At 45.9% G+C, this 15817-nt stretch overlaps 1 protein-coding gene across 1 annotated transcript; it reads right to left on the bottom strand.

Annotated features, from left to right (window-relative positions):
• Positions 1–1856: 1856 nt before the first annotated feature.
• LOC138350422 (dynein heavy chain-like) lies at positions 1857–10338 on the bottom strand. The gene is made up of 3 exons (XM_069301058.1): positions 10315–10338; positions 2364–4604; positions 1857–1865 (listed from the first exon to the last, which is right to left on the bottom strand). The coding sequence occupies exons 1-3, from the start codon at positions 10336–10338 to the stop codon at positions 1857–1859; spliced, it is 2274 nt and encodes a 757-aa protein (XP_069157159.1).
• Positions 10339–15817: the final 5479 nt, after the last annotated feature.

Here is a 15817-nt window from a genome sequence, read left to right as displayed (position 1 = left end):
CTACCCACCCTCCCGCCACACCACCCCCACCCACAGTAACCCACCCTCCCGCCACACCACCCTCACCCACAGTAACCCACCCTCCCGCCACACCACTCCTTCCTGTTGTTACAATACTATGTCAATATATCATCATATTCAGTGTTATATATATAATTACATCATATTAATATATCATGTTCATCATATACCGTAGTGTGTCATGGAGGCTGCCATATCTGGCAAGGCCACACACAGGATGATACATAAACACAGTTAATAATTGATATACATATAATCACAAGCATATACAAGAGTCATCAGTAATTATATTTCCGCAAACACCACCTGGGGTCATTAACCCCCCCCCCCCCAGGCAGCGTCCCGCCGGCCCACAATCCTAACCTAATTGCCTAATTGTACTCGCCTAGTTGTGCTTGCGGGGGTTGAGCTCTGGCTCTTTGGTCCCGCCTCTCAACTGTCAACTAATGTACAGGGACCAGATTCACGAAGCAGTTACGCAAGCACTTACGAACCTGTGCATCTTTTCTCAATCTTTGGCGGTTTTGTTTACAATTATTAAACAGTTAATGAGCTCCGAAGCACCAGGAGGATGTTTATAACAATAACAACAGTTGATTGGCAAGTTTTCAGGCTTGTAAACTGTTTAATAAATGTAACCAAAGCCGTAAAAGATTGAGGAAAGATGTACACGTTCGTAAATACTTGCGTAACTGCTTGGTGAATCTGGCCCCAGGTTCCTGGGCCTACTGGGCTCTATCATATCTACACGTGAAGCAGTCTATGGAGTCATCTTAGTATGGAGCTTCTCGTGTTGAGGTGTGCCATCTTGGTCGTGTCACCGTGCAGACGAGTCCGTGGCACCACATCCGTGCCCTCTGGCCCTCCACGTAACACGTCATTGACCATAGCTTCCCAGACCGTGTCTGGCTATAGCTACGGGTTGTCAACATGTCCTTAAAGTACTGTCAGTCTCATATAATTTGTGGCCGCGTCTCTAAGGACTCCGACAATCTGGCGTTTCAGATGTCTTGACAATATCCGCTTCCATACCCAGCCCATTCAGCAGCCCGTCCTCTAAGGCTCAAAGTCCATTCCATGCACCCGCCAAACCCCCTGTTTATGAATGAAAAACAGTTTACACACGACTCACAAGTGATGAAGTTCGAACACTTCCGGAACAAGTGCTTCACTGACGAATTTTGTTCGAGCCACAACGCTGTAAATGCTTCACCCACGTACTATAAATACAAATAATCGCCAACAGAACCTAAACACCTAACCTAACCTATGCCTATATATGCACAATATGCTAATATACTATTAATTTATATTTGAGAAAATTCCCGTTTCGAATGATCGGCATGTTAAAAGTTATGAATCGGTCTGTGGGGTCGACTGCTGGATGGAATGGACTTGAGTCGAAGACGGGTTGCTATAAATGCTTCACCCCACGTACTACAGATACAAATAACCGCCAACAGAACCTAAACATCTAACCTAACCCATGTCTAAATATGCACAGTATGTTAACATATAACAATATTAATTTATATTTCAGAAAATATCTGTTTTGAATGAACAGCATGATAAAATTGATGAATGCGTCTTTGGGGTCGACCGCTGGATGGAATGGACTTGGTCTGGGGACGGGTTGCAGCCAGTCATTCCCAAAACCACTTCTGCCACTGTATAATTTGAGAATCTAATTTATTCATATACATTTGGGTCACAAGACCATCACACTACCCCTCGAGGTATTAAGAACAAGGCACCAGGCATTACCTTGCCATGATTTCGGGGCTCAAGGTCCCCGCGGCCCGGTCCTCGACCAGGCCTCCTGGTTGCTGGACTGGTCAACCAAGCTGTTGGACATTTACCAATATACACAAAATATAATTCACAAACTTGCAAGTGACGTTAATTCATAAAACTCGAATATTCAATGCAGCCCTGGCATCCGGACGGGAAAAACCTAAACGGGAAAAAAGACGGGAAAAAACCACTATCAAGTTTCCCAAACCAGGAAAACTTCCAACTCAAACAGGAAATTATAAACCAATTTCGTTTTTCTCGAGATACCGGGCAAAATATATCAACAAAATAATTAACCTGGTGAAGTACATGTAAAGTGGAGTACTGGTGAAGACTGGTGGAGTACTGGTGAAGACTGGTGGAGTACTGGTGAAGACTGGTGGAGTACTGGTGTAGACTGGTGGAGTACTGGTGAAGACTGGTGGAGTACTGGTGTAGACTGGTGGAGTACTGGTGAAGACTGGTGAAGTACATATAAAGTGGAGTACTGAAGACTGGTGAAGTACTGATGAAGACTGGTGGAGTACTGGTGAAGACTGGTGAAGTACATGTAAAGTGGAGTACTGAAGACTGGTGAAGTACTGATGAAGACTGGTGAAGTACTGGTGAAGACTGGTGGAGTACTGGTGAAGACTGGTGAAGTACTGATGAAGACTGGTGGAGTACTGGTGTAGACTGGTGGAGTACTGGTGAAGACTGGTGGAGTACTGGTGAAGACTGGTGGAGTACTGGTGTAGACTGGTGGAGTACTGGTGAAGACTGGTGAAGTACATGTAAAGTGCAGTACTGAAGACTGGTGAAGTACTGATGAAGACTGGTGAAGTACTGGTGAAGACTGGTGGAGTACTGGTGAAGACTGGTGAAGTACTGATGAAGACTGGTGGAGTACTGGTGTAGACTGGTGGAGTACTGGTGAAGACTGGTGGAGTACTGGTGAAGACTGGTGGAGTACTGGTGAAGACTGGTGAAGTACATGTAAAGTGGAGTACTGAAGACTGGTGAAGTACATGTAAAGTGGAGTACTGAAGACTGGTGAAGTACTGGTGAAGACTGGTGGAGTACTGGTGAAGACTGGTGAAGTACTGGTGAAGACTGGTGGAGTACTGGTGAAGACTGGTGAAGTACTGGTGAAGACTGGTGGAGTACTGGTGAAGACTGGTGGAGTACTGAAGACTGGTGAAGTACTGATGAAGACTGGTGGAGTACTGGTGAAGACTGGTGAAGTACATGTAAAGTGGAGTACTGAAGACTGGTGAAGTACTGATGAAGACTGGTGAAGTACTGGTGAAGACTGGTGGAGTACTGGTGAAGACTGGTGAAGTACTGGTGAAGACTGGTGGAGTACTGGTGAAGACTGGTGGAGTACTGAAGACTGGTGAAGTACTGATGAAGACTGGTGGAGTACTGGTGAAGACTGGTGAAGTACATGTAAAGTGGAGTACTGAAGACTGGTGAAGTACTGATGAAGACTGGTGAAGTACAGGTGAAGACTGGTGGAGTACTGGTGAAGACTGGTGGAGTACTGGTGAAGACTGGTGAAGTACTGGTGAAGACTGGTGAAGTACTGGTGAAGACTGGTGAAGTACTGGTGAAGACTGGTGAAGTACTGGTGAAGACTGGTGAAGTACTGGTGAAGACTGGTGAAGACTGGTGAAGTACTGGTGAAGACTGGTGAAGTACTGGTGAAGACTGGTGAAGTACTGGTGAAGACTGGTGAAGTACTGGTGAAGTACTGGTGAAGTACTGGTGAAGTACTGGTGAAGTACTGGTGAAGACTGGTGGAGTACTGGTGAAGACTGGTGGAGTACTGGTGAAGACTGGTGAAGACTGGTGGAGTACTGGTGAAGACTGGTGAAGACTGGTGGAGTACTGGTGAAGACTGGTGGAGTACTGGTGAAGACTGGTGAAGACTGGTGGAGTACTGGTGAAGACTGGTGGAGTACTGGTGAAGACTGGTGAAGACTGGTGGAGTACTGGTGAAGACTGGTGAAGACTGGTGGAGTACTGGTGAAGACTGGTGGAGTACTGGTGAAGACTGGTGAAGACTGGTGGAGTACTGGTGAAGACTGGTGGAGTACTGGTGAAGACTGGTGGAGTACTGGTGAAGACTGGTGGAGTACTGGTGAAGACTGGTGAAGACTGGTGGAGTACTGGTGAAGACTGGTGGAGTACTGGTGAAGACTGGTGAAGACTGGTGGAGTACTGGTGAAGACTGGTGAAGACTGGTGGAGTACTGGTGAAGACTGGTGAAGACTGGTGGAGTACTGGTGAAGACTGGTGGAGTACTGGTGAAGACTGGTGAAGTACTGATGAAGACTGGTGAAGTACTGATGAAGACTGGTGAAGTACTGATGAAGACTGGTGAAGTACTGATGAAGACTGGTGGAGTACTGGTGAAGACTGGTGAAGTACTGGTGAAGACTGGTGAAGTACTGATGAAGACTGGTGAAGTACTGGTGAAGACTGGTGAAGTACTGATGAAGACTGGTGAAGTACTGGTGAAGACTGGTGGAGTACTGGTGAAGACTGGTGAAGTACTGGTGAAGACTGGTGAAGTACTGATGAAGACTGGTGAAGTACTGGTGAAGACTGGTGAAGTACTGATGAAGACTGGTGAAGTACTGGTGAAGACTGGTGAAGTACTGGTGAAGACTGGTGAAGTACTGATGAAGACTGGTGAAGTACTGGTGAAGACTGGTGAAGTACTGGTGAAGACTGGTGAAGTACTGATGAAGACTGGTGAAGTACTGGTGAAGACTGGTGAAGTACTGATGAAGACTGGTGAAGTACTGGTGAAGTACATGGAAGGTAAATCAAAATATACCATCAGACAACAAGGGTTCTCTAACTACAGAGAGACTCATGCAGCTATAGCCCTGATATATGAGCATATAGCTGACGATGAGTCACAATAACGTGGCTAAAGTATGATGACCAGACCACACACTAGAAGGTGAAGGGACGACGACGTTTCGGTCCGTCCTGGACCATTCTCAAGTCGAATGTCGACTTAACAATCGACTACAACCGACTTGAGAATGGTCCAGGACGGACCGAAACGTCGTCGTCCCTTCGCATTCTAGTGTGTGGTCTGGTCATGAGCATATAGCATTTGCCGTGAGGGCATAACAAACCCACCAAGAACATCCTAGTGCTGTTCTAGTGAACAGCCTAGTGCTGATCTCTGAGCCTAATGCTTAGAGATGTGTCGAGAACGTTCGAGCAAGTCAGGCACATGTTCCTAAAGTAGAAGATACCTGTGCTGGGGCAACCACATGAGACTCGCTGCCACAGTGTGCAGCTGCATAGACATCACAACAGCAAAGAGCGCCAAAGGCAGCCAGCTACTTGGGTGACGTCCTTAAACTGAAAAGTGGAGCACCACGTAGAACCTGCCTGTATCGCTCTCTGTAACTCATCATCCTGTAATGATAGTAGTTTTTGTAACTATGTTGGCAGTCGTACCAATATGTAGCAATGGAGCCCCAGTAAGCCACTTTTTGTACTGTTTTTATAGTCCGGAAAAAAGCCCCCTCCCCCCAAAAAAATATTCCTAGGTCTAGTATAGCACATATATGTGTACTATATTAGGCCTCAGATAGCGTGTAATAGGCCTAGGGAGGTTAGGTTAGACTTTGTTAGCAACATTAATATGAAAACTTTTGTTGTTTGTCCAAATTCAATACTACAAACCTTTCTGGTGGTTCATCACGACATATTGGTACTTTCTGGTGGTTCATCACGACATATTGGTACTTTCTGGCGGTTCATCACGACATATTGGTACTTTCTGGTGGTCCATCACGACATATTGGTACTTTCTGGTGGTTCATCACGACATATTGGTACTTTCTGGTGGTCCATCACGACATATTGGTACTTTCTGGTGGTTCATCACGACATATTGGTACTTTCTGGTGGTCCATCACGACATATTGGTACTTTCTGGTGGTCCATCACGACATATTGGTACTTTCTGGTGGTTCATCACGACATATTGGTACTTTCTGGTGGTTCATCACGACATATTGGTACTTTCTGGCGGTTCATCACGACATATTGGTACTTTCTGGTGGTCCATCACGACATATTGGTACTTTCTGGTGGTCCATCACGACATATTGGTACTTTCTGGTGGTCCATCACGACATATTGGTACTTTCTGGTGGTCCATCACGACATATTGGTACTTTCTGGTGGTCCATCACGACATATTGGTACTTTCTGGCGGTCCATCACGACATATTGGTACTTTCTGGCGGTCCATCACGACATATTGGTACTTTCTGGCGGTCCATCACGACATATTGGTACTTTCTGGCGGTCCATCACGACATATTGGTACTTTCTGGTGGTCCATCACGACATATTTGTACTTTCTGGTGGTCCATCACGACATATTTGTACGTTCTAGTGGTCCATCACGACATATTGGTACTTTCTGGTGGTCCATCACGACATATTGGTACTTTCTGGCGGTCCATCACGACATATTGGCACTTTCTGGCGGTCCATCACGACATATTGGTACTTTCTGGCGGTCCATCACGACATATTGGTACTTTCTGGTGGTCCATCACTACATATTAGTACTCTCGACCACTTGGGTACTTCCAGTACTGTCATCTTAGGAGGATGGCCTCCACCCTCTCATCACAACATATATATTCCCGCCCGACCAGACCGTTCCTTAACCCAGAATACACGTCACTTTAGGCCGTGACGTTAAAACAATAATATAACTATATAATATAATAATAATATAACATATAATAATATAACAAATCACTTTATACTGGCACCTAGTACCAAGAGATCACTTTGTACTGGGTGCCAGTATAAAGTAATGTCCTTTGCACTCTTATACCGTTCATAAAATACTTTGAAAAGCAAAGGAAAATAAGTACCAACGAATAAGAATTCCAAGTTAAATTCATTGTAAAAGGCGCAGCATCCACAGTCCATTTTCCTTGACAAGCAGCCAAATCAACACGAGAATGTAGGCAGGAATACAGTAATAGAACAGAAATCAAAGGTCACTTAAATGACAGAATAAAGTAAGCAAAAACAGCCTTAGACTAACTAAAAAAAACAATTCCGTAGCTCTGACACGAACACACTTATATAAGACTGAAGCCTGGCCCCATCCCCAGTACCCTCCAGTACCACTGCAAGTCTTAAAGAAAATTTAACATGCAAAAGGAAGGTGCCGAGAGGAGCAAAAGACCGTCCACTGTAGCACCAGACCGTCCAGGAGCTCCGAGAATCCCTCAACACACAACCACTGAACGTCACACTACAACACCAAGCCACCAGGGTGTTCAACACCAAATGTTAGGAGACCCAATGTTAGAAACATTACTCCAAGACGAGACGGCCAGCTCCCACAGCTGGTGGCCCAAGATGAGACGGCCAGCTCCCACAGCTGGTGGCCCAAGATGAGACGGCCAGCTCCCACAGCTGGTGGCCCAAGATGAGACGGCCAGCTCCCACAGCTGGTGGCCCAAGATGAGACGGCCAGCTCCCACAGCTGGTGGCCCAAGATGAGACGGCCAGCTCCCACAGCTGGTGGCCCAAGATGAGACGGCCAGCTCCCACAGCTGGTGGCCCAAGATGAGACGGCCAGCTCCCACAGCTGGTGGCCCAAGATGAGACGGCCAGCTCCCACAGCTGGTGGCCCAAGATGAGACGGCCAGCTCCCACAGCTGGTGGCCCAAGATGAGACGGCCAGCTCCCACAGCTGGTGGCCCAAGATGAGGTGGCCAGCTGCCACAGCTGGTGGCCCAAGATGAGACGGCCAGCTCCCACAGCTGGTGGCCCAAGATGAGACGGCCAGCTCCCACAGCTTGTGGCCCAAGACGAGACGGCCAGCTCCCACAGCTGGTGGCCCAAGATGAGACGGCCAGCTCCCACAGCTGGTGGCCCAAGATGAGACGGCCAGCTCCCACAGCTGGTGGCCCAAGATGAGACGGCCAGCTCCCACAGCTGGTGGCCCAAGACGACACGGCCAGCTCCCACAGCCGGTGGCCCATGACGACACGGCCAGCTCCCACAGCTGGTGGCCCAAGATGAGACGGCCAGCTCCCACAGCTTGTGGCCCAAGACGAGACGGCCAGCTCCCACAGCTGGTGGCCCAAGACGACACGGCCAGCTCCCACAGCTGGTGGCTCAAGACGAGACGGCCAGCTCCCACAGCTGGTGGCCCAAGATGAGATGGCCAGCTCCCACAGCTGGTGGCCCAAGATGAGATGGCCAGCTCCCACAGCTGGTGGCCCAAGAGCTTGGATCTACCCGAGAACAAACCTCGTCCTACAATATACAATTCCAATATTAAACAATGACTTGATAACTCCCGCGAAAAAAAAAATCCAGCAGAGGACCAAAACATAGCTATCAAACACACACACACACACACACACAACACGGTGTCAGCAAGGCGGACAGCCCGCCTGCTATCATTACTCACACATTTCCCCTTCCTACAGCTTTTCCCTCACCTGTGCCTCTGTTATCTTTGCTCTGTAAAAAAAAAAAAAAACCCACCACCACCCAACCACGTTTGCTCACCACCACCACCAATATATAATATATATATATATATATATATATATATATATATATATATATATATATATATATATATATATATATATATATAGTCAACTATATATATATATATATATATATATATATATATATATAATATACACACACGTCTCGTGAGCAACGTGACGTCTTCAGGAGTACACTGTGTTGCACTGCAATATATTGAACTTACAGTGATTGTTGCTACACAGAAATCACAGTAGCGTGATGCATCAAGTGAACAAATCTACAAGGGGCCGTGATGAGGGTTCGAACTTACGCCCGGGATGATCGCAGATGCTGCTGTCGTGGCCTAGTTAACTAAGGCAGCGTCTGGGATCATCCCGGGCGTAAGTTCGAACCCTCATCACGGGCCCCTTGTGGATTTGTTCGTGGTTGTTGTTGTTTTAGATTCAGCTACTGGGAACAAAAAGTTGCAAGTAGCACGGGCTATGGTGAGCCCGTAGTGGACTTACCTGGCACAGGAGCGGGGGGCTGTAACTGCACCCTGACCCAAGCTCGTTCCTAGCATTATATACAGATTGGATGCAACAGGGCCACTCGACACGGGTTCTGACAATACTGGACACGCCTTACGGCATGGAGGCCTGGCTGTCCGGGTTCGAATCCTTCAGGGAAAAAGAATTTTCTGGTGGATGTTTGCTTCGGGACAATTCAAGCTTGACGCACAAATGATACATGTGTGGCCACAGCATGATGAAGTCATTTGATGAAATATCTGTGCCCAAAACGGTCACTGAGAGCTGTCGGGAACTGGGTTAAGGGTCACAACTTCCAATTCTTTTGTACAGTCAGTGTGGTCTAGTGGTACAGTACTGGATACGCCAAGCGGCATGGAGCCCTGGCTCCCTAATTGTATAAATTGTATTGGACAATTTATTGAACCGCGGGGACGCTAAGCCCCGAAATCATCTCAACATAACTTCAAGAAGAGATCTCAAGATAACATAAGCCCGCTTTGTACCAACCATTTGGGCTGGACGGTAGAGCGACGATCTCGCTTCATGCTGGTCGGCGTTCAATCCTCGACCGTCCAAGAGGTTGGGCACCATTCCTTCCACCCCCCCCCCCCATCCCATCCCAAATCCTTATCCTGACCCCTTCCAAGTGCTATATAGTCGTAATGGCTTGGCGCTTTCCCCTGATAATTCGCTCCCTTTGCCCTCTGTATAAATTGTATAAATATTGCATAAATGTTGTATAAATATTATATAAATGACAGGTGGTGTACCCACCGAGTAGTGCTTGCGGGGGTTGAGCTTTGGCTCATTGGTCACTTCTCTAATCTGTCAAATAACTGGTGTATAGATTCCTGAGCCTGCTGGGCTCTATCATATCTTCATTTGAAACTGTGTATGGAGTCAGCCTCCACCACATCACTGCCTAATGCATTGGGTCAGCCGATGTGCTTACCTAACAGTGAAAAAAGTGTTCTGCGACAAGTCAGCTTATTGCAGCTCAGCGTTCGATCCCCAATGGTTCGAGTGACTGAGCACCATTCCTTCCCCACCATCCTCTCCCAGATCCATGTGCTCATAACCCCGTTCCCTGTCCTCACATCCCTCCCAAATGCTTGTCAGTCGTCCTGGCTTAGCGCTATCATCTCATAATTGCCCAATTAAACCAATACCTCATAACGGGTCTGGCCTGGTCGACGACCGGGCCGCGGGGAAGCTAAGCCCCGGAAGCACCTCAAGGTAACGGGAACTATAACCAACCATATACCTGACAACATCAGACTCATCAACAAGCAACAACACCCTACTATAACCACACACAGCATATAAGGCGGGACCAAAGAGCCAGAGCTCAACACCCCCCCCCCCCTCCCCGCAAGCACAATTAGATGAATACACACTACAACCTCCCCATCAGGACTCAGTAACCCCTCACTTGAAGGCTCACGTCGGCAATCATCGAGGCACGCCAATCAGTGTCGGGCTATAAATCATATTTTAATACCACTCAGATATATAAATATATATATTAGGTGTTACATGCTGCTCACTGAATAGTCTCAAATGTATATACACTTGCTAATGGCGAGTCTCCACTACTGGCAGATTCACAAAGCAGTTACGCAAGAACTTACGAACCTGTACATTTTTTCTCAATCTTTGGCGGCTTTGTTTACAATTATTAAATAGTTAATGAACTCCGAAGCACCAGGAGGCTGTTTATAACAATAAAACCAGTTGATTGGGAAGTTTTCATGCTTGTAAACTGTTTAATAAATGTAAACAAAGCCGTCAAAGATTGAGGAAAGATGTACAAGTTCGTAAATACTTGCGTAACTGCTTCGTGAATCTGGTTCATACCCATATTGTGGGCAGTAGTGGGCCCAATACCCATACTGTGGGCAGTAGTGGGCCCAATACCCATACTGTGGGCAGTAGTGGGCCCAATACCCATACTGTGGGCAGTAGTGGGCCCCATACCCATACTGTGGACGGTAGTGGACCCCATACCCATACTGTGGACGGTAGTGGACCCCATACCCATACTGTGGGCGGTAGTGGGCCCCATACCCATACTGTGGGCGGTAGTGGGCCCCATACCCATACTGTGGGCGGTAGTGGACCCCATACCCTTACTGTGGGCAGTAGTGGGCCCAATACCCATACTGTGGGCAGTAGTGGGCCCCATACCTATACTGTGGGCGGTAGTGGACCCCATACCCATACTGTGGGCGGTAGTGGACCCCATACCCATACTGTGGGCGGTAGTGGAAAACATTAGAGACACATAATGGGCTCAGAACTGAACCCAAAAATTCATTAAGTTAGGTAAAGAACAGTCTTGATAAGCTATATAGTTTATCTAGTTATAAAGAAAGTACCAATTTGTCGTGATGGACCGCCAGAAAGTACCAATATGTCGTGATGGACCGCCAAAAAGTACCAATATGTCGTGATGGACCGCCAGAAAGTACCAATATGTAGTGCTGGACCGCTAGAAAGTACCAATATGTAGTGCTGGACCGCCAGAAAGTACCAATATGTAGTGCTGGACCGCTAGAAAGTACCAATATGTAGTGATTTACTTCCTAAGTTCTACTTGAAGTGCCTATAAACAGCCAGGACCTGCTAACTTCTACTTGAAAGGCCAATAGACAGCCAGGACCTGCTAGGTTCCACGTGATCAATTAGAACGATAGACACTAGTGTAATACAGATCAGAATCATTCATAGAACAAATCAGCACAAACTAAGCTAGGAAATGGGCAATAAATTAGAGGAATATATTCGGTTGATAAGTTTAGCAGGTGTGGGGGACGGACACGAGCAGTTATGGCCACACGTGTCGTGAGGGACAGTAACTGCTTAGATAAAATGCCGGGCCGCAAACACTTGTTGGATTAGCGCTGAGGACGGGACGCGGCACTGAATGGTCGGTTACTCATTACTCTGTTAATACAGGTGGCCATTAATTCAGTGTTGCGTTAATGATGGGCCTTTGGCCTAGCAGCTGTGCTAACATTAACTGGCAAATATATATGTAATATCTGGATATGTATAGGGGTACCACCTCTGGTGCAGTTGTGGGGACCCGTAGCCTCGGAGAGAAGCAAATACTGCAGGGAGCATTCATAGAAAAATTGTCGTTTGTCTCAAATTTATTGAGTAGTTGCTTTTGCCACCCCTATTTTATTGTGAACGTTATTGTACATAATTACATGATTGCAAATTGTGCTGCATTAACACATAAATGACATAACTATTGCAAGTGAAATTTAAAAAACACACCAACGGGATACATTAATAGATATCATAAACAGACTCGATCACTCTTGCAAGTCAAACACCTTGAACTCCTCCGAGGTTGGACGGACGCGTCCCAAGGATGATACCAGGTGTCTCCCCTCTGAACTGCCATACTGAGGCGCTGGAACAAGAAACGTGTCGCTCTTCGGCCTTTTGTAATGCTGATCAGTTTGTCGCCCAGTTCCTTCGGGAACTTCAGTGCACATTTTCTTCACAAATCAAGGGCCTCCAAGCCGAACAGAACACAGCTGTAGCAATGTGCCAGACCTCTGTATTTGATGGTTTTCTGCATTTCCCTGAAAGAAGCAGCGCCACCCGCTTCGCTTGCTCTGTTTTGGAGGTAGATACTGGCCAGTGTGGATGCTCATCTGTAGTCCTATACCACTAGTTTGCCATCCTTCCAAGGAAGCATGGTGATCCCGTCTGAAAGTTCCTGAGATCCGTTGTGTCTGCATAGGTGTGGTTCTCTTTGTGCTGGACAGTGGGCTGTGGCCAGGCTCCTCATGATGACATCTTGCCCAACCACTTGGGCAGAACGGTAGAGCGACGGTCTGGCTTCATGCAGGTCGGCGTTCAATCCCCGACCGTCCAAGTGGTTTGGCACCATTCCTTTCCTCCATCCCATCCCCCAAAATCTTATCCTGATCCCTTCCAAGTGCTATATAGTCGTAATGGCTTGGCGCTTTCTCTTGACAGTTCTCTTCCCTTTCCCTTCTTCATGTCCTGCAGCCTTACTCTGCTGTATATGACATACCAGACCGTGTTGACTATATTGGTCTGCCTTTGCACTCCCAGAGATGCACCTGTGTTCAGTGAGGATGGGGGTGGCAAGGTGAAGGATTACTCCGATATAAAAATACAAAAGGTATCGTACGTGATTAAGGCGAGTTCCCAGGGCTGCATTGGGCACAGCACATAAAAAATCTCCAGCATGGGGTGCTGTTACGGCTAGGAAGCGGGCTATATTTGTATTAGTAGATTTTCAAGAAGTTTATTTAAATTATAAGCAGGCCCCGTGGCTCAGTGGTTAAGACACTCGCCCCGCAAGCGATTTGGCCTTGGTTCGTATCCTGGCCGGGGAGGATTGACTAAGCACCAATCCTTAACTGTCCGGCCTCTGTTCACCCAGCAGTGAATTGTTGTTTCTAAACGGTTTGGCGGGTCGTATTCCAGGGAAAATTAAGATTAGTTACCTGCCCGAAAAGCTATGCGTGCCAGTGGCTTTACAAGAATGTCAGAACTCTTGTGTATATAAATATAAAGAAAACTGAAGCCTTCTGTTTATTTACTTAAAATTACTTCTGTTGTTCTGTTTCAATTTCTGCTGTTACATCCATCATGTAATTTTTATCATTCTTTTTTCCCCTTTTTCAATTCAGTTTATGCTTCGATCTCAATTCGATCGATCTTCGATCTCACGGCCACCTGTGCCAACACCTTGCCCGAAATGCTGTATTAGTGACTTTAGGCATAGTATGTACTAGCTCTATCTAGAAATCCAACATTCTGTTTGTAACTCATCTTATATGTATGTACTTTTACCTAAATAAACATTTATTTATTATTTTTATTTAAATTAAAAAAAATAAAGAGGTCGGGCATGGGAACATCAGAGGAAGCTGGACACGCAATTGAGTTGAAAAGATGTAAGAAAGTTTTCGTTCTTTGTGGGGGTGGTCCACAAGTGAAATACACCGAAGGAAGAGGTTGTTGAAGTCAATTCCATCCATAATGTTATGAAAACGTATGAGTTAGTTTAGTTCATTTATTATGCACCCCATACCCATGTTGTGGGCGGTAGTGGAAAGGGTTACAGAGGCACATAATGGGCTCAGGGACTGAACCCCACAATTCATTTAGCTAAGCAAGTTACAATCTTGATGAGCTAGTTACAAAATTCAATATAAGTCATCACATCAACAATGGGTTCGAGATCGACCTCAAGTACAGGTTCTAAATTAAGCAACTGACATATGTGGAGAGCTAGTGTCAAAATTTATATGTTTGTCCTGCACACCGTCCCCCATCCAGTGGGCAGCGGTGGATAGGTTACAATCACTTAGTTACTACCTACAGTTAGCAAACTGGGGATATTTGGCTAAAATTTCTGGTAGCAGATCATTTTGAATGAAATATTGACACATCGCTGGAACATTGGTTATAGAATTGTCTCTAAATTCACGTATCTTTTCGCACTCCATCACATAGTGACGGAGGGTGTGCGAATAATTTTGTTGACACAGTTTACATTTGGTCAGGTCTACATCAGCAGATAATGAGAATTCCCAGAGATACTTGTAACCGAGTCTAAGCCGAGCAGTAGTAACATCTAGAAGTCTGCTGATTTTATTGGATGATCCATAGATGTGTGGCTCCTCTTGCATGATAGTATGATAGATGGAATTACTGGTGTCAATTTCACTTTGCCTCAGATCTACAAGATCTTGTTGAAGTTCTCGGTGTACTGCTGCTCTCAGATTGCTCATTGACAATCCAAGGTTACACTCAACGGCTCCTTTAAAGGCAGATTCTTTGGCTAACTTATCAGCTCTATCGGAGGCCAACATGAGATGGAGACCACATGAAATGGACTCTGTTACCATCCTTAATAATTTTGTTGTATTTGTGTTTAGCTTCGGACACGAGCATGTTACAGTTGATGAAAACGTTATGTTGAGAGAGAGGTAATTAGCGAGTCAGATATAAACGGACTGGAGGCGGGGCATCAGAAGACAATGCTTACCTATCAGTGAGAATGGGGAAATGAGATTTAGCTCATTCACATTGAATTATAAAAGAGATAGATCTCACTCCCCCTAATGTCACTGATAGGTAAGCACTAAGTTCAACAAACGCGCCAATTATAATAATGACGTCATAGGTAAACAAACAGACGTTTGGTTGTGGAGTTACCATATGGCACAGTTTGGTTACACTCTCGCCGCTTTACCCAGCAAAATCAAACACCATCATCGTCATCATCATCATAATAATAATAGTTATGGCTTGTATGGTTTGCATTGCGGATGCTTTAAAGATTACTCAGATCTCTGAATATGTTAGATATTAAGTCACAGCACATCCTCTCATGTGTATTTTATATATATAAAACGCTGAACTGTAATGTCAATCCTGACCTTAAAAGCTTCTTAGAAGGTTGTAACAGAACCCATGGGCACAAAACCTGAAACAAATACCTATTTGATATTCCAAGAGTACGACTTAATCAAACTAGAAATGCGTTACAAATCAAGGGATCCAGAATGTGGAATGACCTTCCCAATCATGTCAAAGAGCGACTCATAAATCATCAGGACAAATAGGGGGGGGGGGGCATTTGACAAGCCGCCGGCTTCCTGTCCTCGCCGAAGGCACAAGTTATGGTAAACTTATTCAGGTAAACTTACCCGAATAAAAAATGTAATCTAATCTAAAAAGTGTTAGTGGCCCTAAGGTAAATTCAGGTAAATCGGCACGAATCCCGTCATTGACCTTATTTTGTGGCAAGTGTGCCATGAGCTTTCTCAAAGAATTGGGGTCTATAGATTCATATAGTGACAATACCAGACATAAAAGCTGCCAGTTTCTTGTTTCAGAGCCTTTTCGGACAGTGTGACCTGTTCATGGCGAGC

The sequence above is a fragment of the Procambarus clarkii genome, chromosome 45, assembly GCF_040958095.1.
Source record: "Procambarus clarkii isolate CNS0578487 chromosome 45, FALCON_Pclarkii_2.0, whole genome shotgun sequence".
NCBI lineage: Eukaryota > Metazoa > Arthropoda > Malacostraca > Decapoda > Cambaridae > Procambarus > Procambarus clarkii.
This window is presented reverse-complemented; position numbering and strand designations above follow the sequence as displayed.

Excerpts from the sequence above, each read along its gene's own strand:
- LOC138350422 (XM_069301058.1), bottom strand. The coding sequence starts at position 10,338 with ATGATTGCCGACGTGAGCCTTCAA. Across the intron at positions 4,605-10,314 it reads TTGCCGACGTGAGCCTTCAA|TACTTCACCAGTCTTCATCA; the intron begins GTGAGGGGTTAC and ends GTACTTCACCAG.